Source organism: Borostomias antarcticus (genome assembly GCF_949987555.1).
Source record: "Borostomias antarcticus genome assembly, chromosome: 4".
Lineage (NCBI taxonomy): Eukaryota > Metazoa > Chordata > Actinopteri > Stomiiformes > Stomiidae > Borostomias > Borostomias antarcticus.
In genome coordinates, this window is record NC_140237.1 from 28,301,489 (window position 1) to 28,318,246 (window position 16,758).

Genomic DNA, 16,758 nt, shown 5'->3' on the forward strand with positions numbered 1-16,758 from the left:
GAGCATGTTCGTCTGTGGTGAAATGTCAGTGGCACCCAGCTCTCTAGGCGGTTTCAGGGGGCACATCACACTCATGTCTGTCATCCATCCCTCTAGCTCTCAACCGATACAGAACAGCCGGGTTAGCATAGCCGCTCTGCTAACCTCTTTAAAAAACTGTATACATGCTGTAACTGTGTTTGGAGGACAACGTAAGGCTCTTCGGGGGGTGTGCCTCCTTATTAAGTGTGTGCGCTCTGCACTGTCAGAAAGCTGCTCATTAGTCCTGTAAGGTCTATTCAGAAGGGCACGAGTAGATTCAGGAGACCCTAGAGAGTGTGATTAGCGTACTCTGTATAATGAAGCCCCCAGCGGGATGGGCAGAGGTCGGGTGTCGTGTTTGTGAATGTGTCCGCGGGCGTGGACCCAGAGCTGGCGAGGGCAGATCGGACCGGGGCTAGCAGGCTGGGCTCAGCCGCCCGCGGGCGCTTTCCACACCGGTTGCTTTAATGCTCGTCCAAGAGGGCATTCCCCGGCAGACACAGATGACCTTTCCCCAGCGTGGCGCCGCAGGACGTGGGCTCCGAAATGCCACGCTGCAGAAGATCACCCATGCTCTCTTCTTTATTGATTTTCGAGGCTTAATGTCCTCTTCACGCGATGGTGCAAGACCGTTCTTATTGTGCAGAAGAAGTGCTTTATCAAAAAAGCCTTCTTCTGTCAAATCTCTGTGGTCCTTTTGATGTTTAACGCTCAGCTCTTGTCGGTCTAGAAGCAGGATGGCGTCTCTTGATCTTGACGTCTTTTGATCACGACATGATCTGCCGGACTCGTCAGGGACATGGAGGGATATGACATTACTCGCTTTTAAATGAAATGTTGAGCCAAACTGTCTGGTCTCAGTTTATCATCAGGCCTGATGAGAAAATTGGATAGATATACCTGCCTGCAGTTTTTTACAGGAACAAATATGAGTATAACGTGCTTTGTTAGCCCTGAGGTGCCAAGTCACCCAGGAGGTGGCAATAATGTCAAGGTTAGTGCTTACCAATAATGAAAACGATCTCATTTCTGCTTATCTGACTTATCTGGAAGCAATTTGGATAACTAAACAAAGTTCTTGCGATGTTTGCTCCATTACCTTGTCCCCTGGGTGTGTAAAAACAATATATTTCTCAGGACACAAAACATTGTGTGTGTGTGTGGGGGGGGGGGGGGGGGGGGGGGGTTGTCGGCCTAAAGTGCTGCATTTGGCTGAGGGGAAACGCGACGTACAGTTTAATGTGAAAAGTGGACAAATAAGAAGAAGGGCTCTACAGTGCAATTTGTTACAGGACCTGCAGTGTATAATGGAACTGCAGTGTATACAGAGCCTTAATGAATGATGCCTCCTAGGTTTCATTTGCAATTAAGGTTAATTCGAAGATGTACAGTCTCCTTTAATGTTCTGTGGCTGGTGAGTTATTAGGTACTCTATGACAGAAGGACACCCAGTGGACCAGAGCTGAACACACATTCCAGTTGAGGGTAATGGGAGGCTGTAGTAATTAGCTTATGTTCTGTCTCACATTATGTTAGGGATGCCAAATGTTTCCTATCAGTCAGCCCCATAGATGGGTTGTGTGTACAGGTACTGTAGAGTTACTTCAGGTGGCTCTGGTCTTCTGCCTGTTTAGGATGATACAGCCCGACTATGTACATCTGAAAGCCAGTGATGCAGGAGGGGAATTAGTCATCCGCAATTTAACCCGGTGTGATGTGCGTGTGTGTGTGTGTGTGTGTGTGTGTGTGTGCATTGCCGATTTTATAGGGGGGGCAGGGGGGGCAGCCCAACCCCCTGATTGGACAGCCCAACTCTGCTCAGATTCTTAAAAAAAAAAAAAAAAAAATCTTCTTTTTTTTTTACTAATTAACACAATTATTAAATACATAATTGTGGTTTGTACCAGTTTGTGTTAGATCATCATTAATTTTAAAAGTGTATTTATTACTTAAACTAGGCTACCTTTAAAAATATATATATATTCATAATCCACTAATGGCACAACTCGTCTGTCGAAAAATATGAGATCTGACTGTACTGCTCAGTGCTCAACAAGCTACAACTAGCCAACCTGCTCATAATGGCAAAAAGAGCTATAAAAACAATTTACCACTTCTTCATAAAATAAAATAAAATCTGGCAATGCTAATGAAGAAGCTACCACTCGAAATGACAGCGCAGCAGGTGCAATCAAATGCAGAAGTGCTCCAGAGGCTATCGGAGCTAGCACTAGCACTAGCAACATCACCATCGGCGAGGAAGCTAGCACCAGCAGGCAGTTGCAGTTTGATGTTGTGATGTTGGGTATGGCCTAGTGCTCGGTCATAAAGTCATATTGACATGCTTGTGGTGTCTAGATGAAGTTTGATGCGTTGTACATATTGAATTGTCATACGGATTTCTCATTAGCATACTGTTCACAACTGGTATTCTTTGTAAATAGATGGGACGAGACGGCAGAACAGTTTTTTTTTTTTTCTCACGTCAAAATGTTGCCCCCCCTACTCTCAGAGGGTAAAATCGCCTATGTGTGTGTGTGTGTGTGTGTGTGTGTGTGTGTGCGTGTGTATGTGTGCATGCGTGCGTGCGTGCGTGCGTGTGTGTGTGTGTGTGTGTGTGTGTGGTGAAGGGGAGGTCGCTCTCTACTGTGTTTTTGGTTTTGAGCTCCATTTCCTCTTGTTATAATTAGCGTTGTATGGCTTGTTCATTTAGAGCATTCCTAATGATAGACCTTTTGAAGAACAGCTTTGCTCAGTTTGTTTGATCTTATGAACAAAATTCAGGCAAGCTGATGAGAGTATGTGATCCCAATCCCAATGTGATCTCTTTCTGAAAGCTGTTGCATTTGACAAATACAACGATTAGTTTATGAAATAAAATTGCATCAAAACACACCACAAAATGTATTTAAAAAATACTATAACCTTATAACATGGCTTATAATGCTAAATTACGAACCTTTCCTTTAAAGGATCGGGATCTACATAGTTGAGAGTGCTTAATCAAAGTGCCATAACATTCAGCTGCGTGGCCACACTCAATAGGAGACCCTCATTTCACGCTGACACGTGGGTGCAATTATAGCCCGAACACAGTGGGGGATCATTCTGATAAAGTAGCGCCTGACACAGGCACTCTCTGACTCTCCTGTACCTCCGCATCAGTGCCTAATAGTGTTATTGAGACTGTAAATCTGTTCCACTCTCTGTATTGGAAAAAGAAGACATAAATTAATGCAAGATTAACAATGACAGACCATGAGAAACATGTGGCAATGGGACTGGCATTGCATGCTGGGAGCATTCCCCAGCATCGTTGAAACCAAGGTAGATTAATTACAGGTAGTAAAAAAAAAAAAAAGAATATATATAGACACATCTTACTCCAGGTGGTTTTAGTTCAGATAAATTATAGAATTACCTCCGTGAATAACATTTACATATCAGTGAGCAGTAGCCTTGTGTTTTCAGTCATACTGTAGACATCCTACCTGTCACTTGCTGCATTACCATTTTGTATTGAAAAACGGTAGGGTGGATTAGTGTACAGTAGCTCATTCAGAGGATTAGTGATTATAAACTCATTTTCAACCCGGTCTTGATGTAGCTCTACATCTCTTCAGCGGTACAGTGAAGCGTGTCATTTATTCATCACCTGGTCTACTCTGCCATAGTATGCAGCCATTGAGAAGGTCCAGGAGCTGCAAGAGTAATAGGACTTTAAGTGGTTGTCATTAATAACTGCTTCCTGTCATCTCTAAGGCAGCTGTGGGCCTGCTAGTCTACTGGCGTGGGCGGGCGCTGTCATTAGATCACCTTCCTCTGGGAGCGCTAGGCCCACCTTCCTCCCCCATAACTGTAGCTCCGGCAGTGACTGCGAGTCGTCACCGTTCATGTCAATCACCTGGCTGACAGCCCGGTCGCCTGGGAGCTGACCTCACGTCTCCTCCATGTTGGCATTGAAGGTACGGCAGACGGGTGGATATTACCGCCACAGACGGACAGCGGGGAGATTAATGGATTGCTGAGCAGACACGGGATGGCCCGTTATCTTGCTTACTACTTTTTGTTTTGTTTTGTTTTTCATGGATGAGTCTCAATACACACAGGTGCAATAGGTAAACAATATAGACATATAACACATTTTTAAGCGTGTTCATCATTTTACTTTTTAGGTCACACGTGGCATGGCCATCTCTTTCTCTCTCTCTCTCTCTCTCTCTCTCTCTCTTACTGTGCGCTGATTCACTCCCGTCAGTCTTCATGAACTACAGTACATTGGACAATGGGCAACTGTACAGAACAGTTGTCCATTGCATTGTCAGCCAATGTGGAGGCTCTTTTCAAACGGGAGACTACCATTAAATAACTATGACCTCCTATTGTGAAAGAGCCCGTGTAACTCATAGACAGACTTGCTCCACTTTACCAGAAAGCAGAGGCGCCGTCATCAGTAAGACTTGCTTTTCATGCTACATCAGACCTGTCAACCAGCCCTGGGAAGAGATGCTGCTGCAGTCTTTCAGGGGGCTCAATAAGATGATGTAGTGATATTTTACCAACCAATAAGCAAAAACAAGCTTGTGTGGGCTGCCATGTCACAGTATGATACCTATATATACGCTACATCAAATTAAACGTTAATTAAGAAATAGAGCAACAATTACCCTTCCCTCTGACTCTGAAAGACACTTGACCCAATTCTGGGGGGAGAAATACATCACGCACATTTGTGCGAGTCTGGATGCGCAATAAACGCAAAGTGCCTTATGTAAGAGCCTCAGAGGACTGGCTGAGAATCAGATGCTTCCTCCCGCTCCAGTGTGGACCTGAGAGTCAGAGTGCTACAGATGGCCAGAGAGTACCTCACCCCCAGGTAAAATCAGCAGACAGAAGGTCGAAAAGTGCTCCTGAGATCTCCTGGCGTGATTCCTATGGACAACTCTCTCTCTTTTTCTCCCACTCTGTCTCTCTCTCTGTATCTCTCTCTCTATCTGTCTGTCTCTCTGTCTCACTCGCTTTCTCTCTGTATCTTTCTCTCTCTCTGTCGCTCTCTCTGTATCTTTCTCTCTGTGTCTCTCTTTCTCTTTCTCTCTGTCTTTCTCTCTGTATCTTTCTCTCTCTGTATCTTTCTCTCTCTGTCTCTTTCTTTCTCTCTCTCTCTCTCTGTCTCCCTGGCTCCACAGCACAGTGTGGCAGCGTTACCTGGACCGGAGCTGAGATGTGGTTCTGCTCCGCTGCCTGAACTCCATAGGGAGTGGAGATGGAGCAGAGCAGAAGAAACCCCCAGGCTTCGGCCTTCGGCCCTCTAAGCCTTATCTCTCTCCACACACACACACACACACACATACACACACACACACAACCATAGGGCCCCTAAGAGCACAACACACCCGGCTAGCCACGTAGTTACAGTGGGCTGTTTACTCAGACAGCCAAGCCACTCCAGTGGAGGCTTTCACAGAGCGCTAATGAAGCATCAGGTTCTACACGGTTGAAGCCTTCATGACAGAACCGCCCACTGTGTGTGTGTATTATTAACATCCAGATCTCCTAACCATCCATTAACGCTAGCCTCTGCAGGTGAGACCATAGATGTAATGCAAACACCCAAATCACGTGTACACACACACACACACACACAAAGAGGCGGCAATGTCTGGGTGAGAAACACTAATGGATAATGACAGCCTTTACAGCAAGAGACTGAGCTGAGTCACTCTGGACTCGCAGGCAATGAATAAAAGAGAGAGTTCTGCTGTGTGAAATCCGCTCGATGGATTTTACTTGATACCTCGTGTTATTGCCAGTCTCACAAGGTAGGCCGTCTCATTAAAACACCACTGAGTGTTGCTGCAGACTGAATTCTGTGATTGGAAATTGGACTGGTTTGGTTGGGGCAGAGAGAATTAAATTGATGTTTTCCTTTTCATTTTTTCCTTGACGGATTATCATCCTGGCTCTCATCCACCATTGGAGTCGGTTGTTAGTCTCAAGCCAGACAGCCAAACAATGGGATACACTGAGATACAGAGCTGCCACATGTGAAGAGCTGTTTGCTGACAAGACTCCATCCTCTTACCAGAAAAGAAAATACCGGAAATGTTCTCCATTTGCCAAGACTACACAATTTGTATAATTTTGGGGTTCTGCAAAACCATCCCCTCATCTCATCCCCTGCCCCTCCCTGAGTCGGCACCATTCGAACCCATCAGATGCCGACAGCACTGGTGAAGCTCTGTCCTTCTAAAGAGCGCAGTCTGGCCAGGTCGTATCCGTTGTTTGTTTCAGCACCATAATACGCCATTTTTTTATATTCCCTCATCGCCTCAGATACAAACAGTTCTGACAGAGGGCCAGATGTCTCATTTGTGTGATTAACCTACCTCTTCCGCGTTCAACCGGGCGAGCTTGTGAAACCTGCCCTTTTGCATCTTTTAAGCGTCATTATTTTTCTCTTGCGCTTACCGACACTAAGATCGGGGACCAGAATTCCCTGCCGTGTCAGGAGTGACACATGAACCGTCGTTTGCAATTATTCGCCGTGCACTCTGCTGGCTGTCAAATCAGCGACGGAGGATACAGAGGCGCAGCGCTCACCCGCCTCACTGACACTGACGGCGAGGGCGCGGCCAGGACATGAGGCGATTGAGCATTTTAAACGCCAAACCGGGGTTGATCAGACGGAGAGAGAAATGTGTGGAACTGCAGCCAGGAGGACGGCAAGACGGCTGCCAGAGATTAGCAGTAGGAGACTGATTCCTTCTAGGTTGATTCCCCCCCCCCTCACCCCCCCCCCCCCCTACACACACACACACACATTAAGGTCAACAACACCTCAGCGTTGACGCTAGCTTTTCAGAGATATTTTTGTTTTTTGTTTACCCCTGTATACGCACATCACTGGGCCTGCCCGTCTGCCTGCAACCCACCCAACCTCAAAGGCTCCACGTGTATCTGTGTGATTCACGCTTCTAAACAACACCTCGGCTCCAGGTCCCGGGAGAAGAGAGACACCTGACGTGTGTGTGTGTGTGTGTGTGTGTGTGTGTGTGTGTGTGTGTGTGTGTGTGAGTTATTTCAAGTGTCAGAGAGCGTCAGTCAAACAGACAGCACCGCGCCGCGTGGTACACACACACACACTCACACACACACACACGCGCTGTTCTCATTAGCGGTGGGCTCTGGAGGAACTGAGTAAACGGCGCTCAGCTCTGCTGCTCAGGCTGTCGCTCGTCATCACCGGGCCGGCCGGGGAGCAGAGAGGGAGACGAGGATGTGTGAAAGGTATTCTAAAAATGAAGTTACCAACATCATCATTAGCAGTAATTGCCATTATTTTCTACAGTACCCTCTGAAGAGTAATTGTAACTATAGAGTAGCAGCAATACTGTAGTATAAGCAGTAGCAGTATTGGTTTGGTTTGGTTTTATTTGAAAGTTTAGAAAGTCAAAAAAAAAAATGCATACACCCAGAATCACCCACTGGTACACACACGCACCAGAAAAATGGACCACTGTTTGACATTCTCAAAACTAACGAGGAGGATATATTCCACTGTGGTCCTCTTGAGACTATAGGTATTATAGCTGTTGTTTATCTACACAGGGGAAAGAGGGAAGCAGAAGGAAGTTTTGTGTTTGTGTGTGTGTGGATGTGTGTGTGTGTGTGTGTGTGTGTGTGTGTGTGTGTGTGTGTGTGTGTGTGTGTGTGTGTGTGTGTGTGTGTGTGTGTGTGTGTGTGTGTGTGTGTGTGTGTGTGTGGATGGGAGGGTGGGGGGCAAAGGGCTGTTGGAGCGGAATGGAGGAAAACAGACTTTGGGGGATGAATGCGAGCAAAAGATGTACAGAACAGTGAAGAGGGAAAGTGAGGGTACCGGAGGGAATGTAGAAGGAGCGGTCTGAGAGAAAGCAGGGGAGAAAAGAGGAGAGGCTTCTGGCTAAAGACGGGAAAACAGAACGGTGTAGAGTGGTGTTGAGGCAGGGGTGAATTGTTGGAGCCCAGAGGTGAGCTTCTTCTGAATCCATTTCTGTGCTCCAGCAGTTGGACAGGGAGAGCGTCTAACAGAGTGAAGCCCCTCTCCACTCTGGCTCCCATTACTCTGTATCCAACCAAACTCATAAAGGCCGCTTCTAACGTCCGCTTCTGACAGCTAATCGATCCCGAGCGGTGCCTGTGCATAGGTCAGTGTCAAGGAGCAACACCAGCACCCAAGCTACGTTTCGACTTCCCTAATCCCATCGCACCTTCAAACGTCTGGGATGTTTGGGGAGGATGCATAGCCTGGAGAGAAGGAACAGTTCGCACTTCACCCTAAGTAACCCTCGGTGCCCCGTCTCCGCGGGGATAACAAACTTGAACCCGAGTCAATGGAGCGTTGAAGTGGATCTATAGATGAGCGAGCGGCTGGCACAGTTGCCTCAGCGCTCACTTAGCATTCAGCCATTGTTGCTCGGCTCTGCTCACGTCCGCCCTCATCAGCCTCTGCTGTAATCAATGGGCAGGCTGACAGGACACCGGGGGAGTGCGTGCGAACACAGAGCTTAGTTAAAGCTGAGAGCCCAGCGTAAACAGTGACATGGCCCATTTCAGTCCCAAATCTCTCCACAAATAGGGGTGAACATCAGAGCGCGGCGGCTTAACAAAGACACAGCAGAGGATGATACCCTCTGCCGGACCCCCCCCCTCCCCACGCCACCAGGCACTAGACCACAGACCCTGCCTACTACAGTATGAAGGACAGACGGCCCCATTGACATTGGACCTTGATCCTCTGTCTGTGTTTTTCTCAAAATTATTCTATCATCATCGTCCATTTTGTGTTCTCTTTCTCCGGATGCTGAGATACCGGAAGGGAGTAGCCAGCCAGTCTCCCTGCCTGTACGACCTAATTTCTGGACCTCAAGGGTCTTTATTGGCCACACATGACACACACAAACGCATGCGAGTGAAGGGCGACACAACACACACACACACGCACATCTTCAGGGGTCGAATTTATCCTCTGCATTTCTCCCATCCAAGCCGTCCTCCTCCAGGGGCAGCCAGGAGCAGTGGGCAACCTTGATAGTGGCGCCCGGGGACCAAGTCCAAGTGCTCAGTCCAGGTCCTGGTCAGGGACCGGTCTGAAAAGCATCTGTTCTTCTGCATGTTTTTCATATTGGGGTTCTTTGGGAGGAAACCCTCGTGAACACGAGGAGAACACACAGATTTCTCCTCATCTCTGGCTGTTCGCCAAACACACTTTTGACAAACTAGCGCGCGGGAAGCATCCTACTCTTTTGAGCTTTTCGCCGCCATCTTAGCCGTCGTCGACGAGAGAACACTCGTAGGTCAAGAGCTCCCTGGCATCCTAATCAGACACCATGTACCAATTAAAGACTCCCGTGCATCTCTGCCGCCATACATCACTTAACCCGTGGAGTGGGGCTGACAGCTAACATTTTGTTTACACATCCCAGCCTTCGCGAGCTGCCAAGCCTCATGTGAGGCGTTCTATTAACCCCACCCTCCTCCCAGAACACGAGGCAGTAACTCGCTGTTTCCATGGAAATATGCCTTAAGAAATCTTCCTTACCTTAAACTTGTTACTGTATGTCGCCTAATAAGCGATGATGTCATGGCGCTAGAGAGCTACAGAAGAACAGCTGGGATGCCTTGAGGCGTGAAACTAAAGGACTCTGAAAACAGTCTCTAGGCCTCGATGCTGAGGCACCTCCGACATGATGAATAGCCCTCCACACAGAGATTTCAGTTTTTAATCTCACAGAATGTTGATGTGGCTCAATGTGCTTTGCTAGTAACTCTGCAGAAGAAACGTATGAGCCAAATTATGTATCATTTATGTCACATGGTATACTATTCAATGCCTAGGGCATATATAATACTACATTGTAGCTAATATTTTCTCAGCTAACTTGATTTTCGCTTATTAAGACTGTACAACCCTGGCGGACGGCGATTTATGAGACCTGTCCAATCGTTGACCTTCAGCTGAGGTCAGAGGTCGAGAGATCGGAGCCAATACATCCCAGCACACATGTAATTTATGTGTTCGCTAATAACATTATCCTCGCCTCCAGGCTCAGAGGTGCCGTAAAATGGAATTGGGCTTAGAGTCAAATTAGGAAGTGGCCCCAGAGAGGTCACACAAATAGCAACATGTTTCGGCTATGTTGTTGACCCTCCTCACACGATTTCTTCTGTCCAGGTAGTAGGCTGTGCCAGTGTCACAAAGCAATCATTTGTGGGGCTCAAATTTTTCAGAATATCCTTACTGAAATGCTCCGTCAGCAAACCTTCATCACTGCTCCCAGACCTTTTTCCCTCTCTGTATTCAGTATCTCGCCTCGCCTTCACAATTCACTTTTACGATATTCTCCTTTTGATCGTCTCATTCTCATTCATTCGGCATTTGAAGATACTGTACTAATGTCCTCAAAGGCGGGCTGGGGCCCCATTGACCCCTGAGGGCCCCACACCACTTATCGTAATAAGTCTGATCCAGTTCGCTCGCCGTCAGACCGCATTCATCACACCGGCGTTCCCAGCGACACAACGCCTCCCATGGCAGACAGGCCTCCAGCAGCGTCTCCTGAAGGGTGGAACGTTTAGCCATCTATTACTACAACCAGAACATCAGTGGGCCCGAGCTCACAAGCTAATATATCTGCAATGAAAGAGCTTTCCACTGTCTAACCACACCTCAGCGCCAGAGAGCTGGGCCTGCTCTATTCCCGCACATCAGAGGCGTGTGTGCTTGTGTGTGTGTGTGTGAGAGAGAGAGAGAGGGGGGGGGGGGCATTTGTGTGGGTGTGTGGAGCAAGCCCAGACTGCAGGTGTGGAGAGGCAGGAGGCCAGGCAGTGTGGGTCAGGGGCTGTGTGAGCTGAATGTCTGATGAAAGGTTAGCGCGTTGCTACCGCTGCCACAGGTGGAGAGGATCGGAGGGGGTGGGCTGGCTTCTCGCTCCTGGCTCTCATCTCCCTCTGGGTAAGAATAGACATTTAAGAATTTCTACCCATGTGCACAAGGTCGCGGATCCTTCATTTAACAAGCTCATTATTTTGCCGTTTCTGTTTCTTTTTTGTCCTGCACTACTCCTCGTTGGATGCATCTGTGTGGGCAAGGGAGAGAGGGAAAGCGTTTGATGTGCCTGGCTATTGGGAGTCATAGAGGGGTTTAGCAGAGGAGGTATTGGGAGTCATGGAGGATTCTTACAGAGGAGGTATTGGGAGTCATAGAGGGGTTTAGCAGAGGAGGTATTGGGAGTCATGGAGGATTCTTACAGAGGAGGTATTGGGAGTCATGGTGCTTTCATGACTCTTAAGATAACACAGATGTCCTGCGTGAATGAGACTACGGTTGAAGGAGAACCTTGTGAGGCTGAAGGTTGGAGCTGGGGGAAGGCAAAGTTGTCCTGAAAAAGCTAAACTTGGCAGCCAGACACATCCCAAGGAATCAAAACTTAATTTCAATTTGGGCCGCAGTGCCAAAGATTTACAAAAAAAGAGCCAAGAAATATGTGTTAAAGTCACTGAAAGTGTCCCAGTTCCATGCTTTATATCAAGACAGATAAGGGATATGGCCTCAATACACTCATTTGATCCACTTGAAATAAGTACACTGGTAGAAATGTATTCTTTCTTCCCTGTAAGCAGAATTTCAGAGGCAGTTTAGCTGCACCTCATAAAAGTAAAGGCAAATTTCCAACAATTTATCATTGTTACTCAGCCTGGAGGGGAAATCAATAGCATGAATAGTTAGACTGAGTGTGAAATTGACCGAGTGTGAAATTGCAATCAAACAACAACGAATCTCGGTCTCAAACCAAATACCTACTTGGTCTCGAACCAAATAAAAGATGTTTACAAAAACTACTCAAAATTATGTTTACAGAAGTTTACATTGTATCCAGTGTGGTCTATCTCACAATATAAAAAAAGCACCAGTATTTTTTATCCTGAGGCATTCAGTGAGTGAGAGCAACATTTGCAACATTTCATTCCCAGCACAGAAGGCCAGGCTTCCCGTTGAGACATGACTGTGTTTGCAGGCACATCATTTAGGTAGCTGAAAGAGCGTGCAAATCTCCATGGAATAACCAATGTAGACCGGGCAGGAAGCGGCCTATCACCAGAGATCCACACAGGAACGAGTGATGGTTCTGCACAAAGCAGAATCCGTAGCAGCCGAGATCTCGCGGAGTGACAGTGGCTCCGACATCCATCCATGATACCACAGCCCCCGCTGACAAAAACGCTACTTAGCAGAAAGCAATTAGAGCCTCTGAGATTTCAATTAGGAGCTTGGTGGGGCCCCTGGATCAATATGAGAAGCATGTATCTCTAATGATATAGCCCGAGCTACAAGCACTAACTACAACAGTCTAGCAGCGATATCGCTCTGTGTGTGTGTGTGTGTGTGTGTGTGTGTGTGTGTGTGTGTGTGTGTGTGTGTGTGTGTGTGTGTGTGTGTGTGTGTGTGTGTTTGTGTACGGAGCAAGCCATACTCTGGCCCAGAAATGACACGAGTGTCCGGTCATGTAAACCGACGTCACAGATCCACACCCTACAAGAGGCATCCACACACACACACACACACACACACACACACATTACGGGAACGTGCTTAAGTGTGTGGCAGACCCCACAGCTCTCAGTTACGAAGGGCCATTGGCCAGATCTGGGTCTCCACTCCCCCCCCCCCCTCTCCCAACCGGGTTCCCATCACTTCCAGGGGCTCAGATTGGAAGTGACAGGCCACTCAGGCAGAGGTGTCTGGGCTCCCCCATCAGACACCATGCGGCCTCTGCCACATCGTCCTGTCAGTCTGATTGCCCATCAGGTCGGGGGAGAGGGGTGGGGGGGGGGGGGGGCATCAGAGGGGACCCTGGCAATCAGGTGATGAGATGTCCAGCTGGAGACAACGCCAACGCACACTTAATACAGTCGTCACCACCGCCACCTGCCACGGCTGCTGATAGGCCCGCCGCCTGTCTCTCTGCCTCTGCTGCAGCGCCGGCAATCTATGTCATCTGCCTGCCTGCCCCAACAGAACAGACAAACAAACAAACAAACAAACAAACCGCAAAGTAGTTACCTTGCTTTCTCCATCTCTCTCTTACTCTCTCTCTCTCTCTGTCTCTCTCTCTCTCTCTCTCTGTCTCTCTCTCTCTGTCTCTCTCTTTCTCTCTGTCTGTCTGTCTCTCTCTCTCTCTCTCTCTCTCTCTCTCTCTCACTCACTCTCTCCTGCTCTCTTTTGCTCTCTCTCACACACTCTCTTACTCTCTCTCTCTCTGTCTCTCTCTCTCTCTCTCTGTCTCTCTGTCTGTCTCTCTCTCTCTCTCTCTCTCTCTCTCTCTCTCTCTCTCTCTCTCTCTCTCTCTGTATTACTAGGACACGTTTGAGGTCTCATTATGCAGATGTCCCTGGCCCAGGTCATCCCGGAGCAGGGTAGATCCAGCTCTCAGTGGTGGGGCTGCTGTGCTGTGTAGGGTTAGATTAAGTGCCAGGTCTTTCCTTTTTTTACTTTTTCAGGCGTTCCTACCTTTAACAAGACTAAACAATGTCTTGTTTACTTAAGTGCTGATTTTGGTCTCTCTCTCTCTCCTTCTCTCTCTCTCTCTCTCTCTCTCTCCATCCATCTCTCTCTCTTTGTCTCCAGGTGGGAATCTCAGAGGCACTCCACGGCAGTCCAGAGAGGTACGCTGCTACTCCCCACTTTCCACAAGAGACAGAGAGAGAAGACAGCAGTACGAGAGAAAGAAAGAGAGGCCAAGAAAGAAAGTGTGTTAGACCGTCTGCTTTGTAACGTGAGCGTCAGCCCTGATTCTCTCCCTCCTGATAACATCGGTGTAGAGTGTCTGACCTCCCACCAGTCAGTCAGGAGTAGCCTAGCCAGGGGCTTTCTGTCTGGCAGGAGATCCAGGGGATAAGAGCCTCTATGGAGGATCACAGGTGGGGTTCCTCTACCCTATCCTCCCCTAGCGGCCGGGTACCCAGTCTCAGACAGACCAGGCGAGAGAGACCAGTAACCTGGCTAGCTATGTTAGGCACGTATTCTCTCTCTCTCTCTCTCTCTCTCTCTCTCTCTCTCTCTCTCTCTCTCTCTCTCCTTCTCTCTCTCTCCTTCTTCTCGACCCCCTCTCTCCTGGCCTGCGTTTGCTCTCATTTCCTGCGCTGTGATCATCAGCGGAGACGAGAGCGTTTACGTTCACGGGGATCACGTGGGCGTCTGGTGCGGCGCCATCCGTCTCACGAGAAACGGCCCGAGGGGAACCACTCCCTTCCTCTCTCACACACCTCCTAGGACGGATCTACAAGTCAGAGAGAGATGAGATGAGATTCATAGCAATCCCATCACCTGATTCATTGTCATATTAAGATTATACATCCAGTCCATTGGCTTTATGGCACTATAATGACTTTTAATTGAAATAAAATGTCAGAATGCATGATAGCCCCAGGCACAAACTTCCTGAGCTAATCAGGCATTAGATGATTCTAATTTAGATTCCCCATTAAGTGTTTATAAGACATTTATACGACATTACAGCTCAGTTTATTGGTAGTTATCAGGAGGATGTGGTTTCTGTGTTCCATCTCAACCAGAGGGGCAGAGAGAGTTGGTCCGGATGTAGTGAAACAGCACCACCAAGTGGTGAGGTCTAGGTACTGAAGAAATCCTCAGAAATCATGGTCCTGTTTTCTCTCAAGTTTCTCAAATTTCACAGATTGTAATTAACCTATTAAGCTAATGAAGAACACTGAAGAAAACAGACTTCGTATTATTAAGAAATAGAGTAGCTGAAGTTATTGAATGTTTGACTAAACTACTTGAAACTTCAACGACAGCAACATACCTAAAGCAGACCTGTCTTGTCCTTGTCCCCTAGACCCTGTGTACACGGGACCGCGAGGGCGCGCGTGCGGACTCAGGCTGGGACCAGAGACCGGCGGCCGAGAGCCTCTCCAGCCCCGTACCCCCCATGCAGTTCCCCGCCTTCGAGAGGGTCCGGCAGATGGCGCCCCCTGGCTCCCTGGAGCAGGGCGTGGGGGGCTTCCGGTCCGTCAACAAACACCACCTAAGGCTCCTGAAGACCAGCTTAGCAGCGAACTCCTCCTCCTCTTCCTCCTCCTCTTCCTCCTCCTCTCTCCCCCAGGAGAGCTGGCAGAGGCTCTCCGGTGTGCAGGAGGCGCGGAGGAGGCTGCTGAAGGAGGTGTGCGCCAAGTATAAGAGCAACGTCTCCAGGACGGTCACGCCACACCACGTGTCCCGCATCTACGTGGAGGACCGGTACAAGCTGCTGTACTGCGAGGTGCCCAAGGCCGGCTGCTCCAACTGGAAGAGGATCCTCATGGTGCTGGCCGGCCTGGCGTCCGCCACCAACCAGATCGCGCACGACGCCGTCCACTACGGCAACCACCTCAAAACCCTGGACAGCTTCAACCGGGAGGGCATCGCCCGGCGGCTGGAGGCCTACACCAAGGTGCTGTTCGTCCGCGAGCCCTTAGAGAGGCTGGTGTCCGCCTTCAGGGACAAGTTCGAGAACCCCAACACCTACTACCACCCGGTGTTCGGCATCCCCATCATCTCCAAGTACCGGGTGAACCCCTCCAAGGAGGCCCTGCGGACGGGCAGCGGGGTCACCTTCCAGGAGTTCATGCAGTACCTCCTGGACGTGCACCGGCCCATCGGCATGGACACGCACTGGGCGCCGGCCAGCCAGCTCTGCAGCCCCTGCCTGCTGGACTACGACTTCATCGGCAAGTTCGAGACCATGGAGGAGGAGGCCAACTTCATACTGCGGAGGATCGGCGCCCCGGGGAACCTCACCCTCCCCAGTTTCAAAGACAGGAACCCTAAAGCCGAGAGGACATCCACGCACATAACTCACCAGTACTTTGCACAGCTCAGTGCCTCGGAACGACAGCGAGCCTATGACTTCTACTATATGGACTACCTGATGTTTAACTACTCTAAACCCTTTAAGGATTTATATTGATTGACTCTCTGAATGCTGTATTTTAGTCTCAAACCTCTCCTCTGGGTTTTAAAGGAGCAGGGCACTGTAATCCCCCTCTTTTAAAGGAAATCCCAGTGCTTAAAAGACTGTCACCTCTTTATTACACACAATTAATGTCATGGTCTGACAATTTCACAGACAATTCAGTCGCTGTTCTTTGTGAATTCAATTTTCCAATTTGCGAACAATCTCAGACAGCATAATCAGTGTTGTAAGAAGACGTTTATGCTTTAAAATGTGTGAAGTGCCCACTAACTGTACCTGTTCTGCACTTAGACTAGTATTTTGCTGTACCTCTGAAAACGTGTGGGTTTGGTCTCAGCTCCCGTCTTTAGCTTCAGTACTGCACTACAGAGGCTTCTGCCAAGCTGCTAGGACACCCTAACCCACTAGCGCTCCAGCAGTCCTATACCATCCTACATCCTAACCCACCTCCTTTTAGAACACACTCTTAACACTGTCATGAAGGCTTTTTTCTGAAACTCTGTTTAAAACTGTACAAAGGGCATTCAAATGACTATATATATTTTTATATGTATTTCTATGATCAATATATTCAGCGCTTCTTCGTGAGAGTTTTTTCCTTCATTTCTTATGTCATTGATTGTTCTTTTGGTGATGCAGTGGCAAGTGTAGAATCTAATAAATCCACCTCTCAGTTCTCCCTGTAGGACAGTATTAGGCCCTGTAGAAATGAACTGCAGTTCACGTC

At 48.4% G+C, this 16,758-nt stretch overlaps 1 protein-coding gene across 1 annotated transcript in view; it reads left to right on the plus strand.

Moving 5' to 3' along the window:
• chst8 (carbohydrate (N-acetylgalactosamine 4-0) sulfotransferase 8) overlaps positions 1–16,025 on the plus strand; it is a gene marked incomplete at both ends in the record, with an annotated part of 134,685 nt that extends 118,660 nt beyond the window's left edge. The window contains 2 exons of the mRNA XM_084437419.1: positions 13,685–13,722; positions 14,916–16,025. Coding sequence (XP_084293545.1) covers positions 13,685–13,722; positions 14,916–16,025 — 1,148 coding nt within the window. The remainder of the gene's footprint in view (positions 1–13,684; positions 13,723–14,915) is intronic.
• Positions 16,026–16,758: the final 733 nt, after the last annotated feature.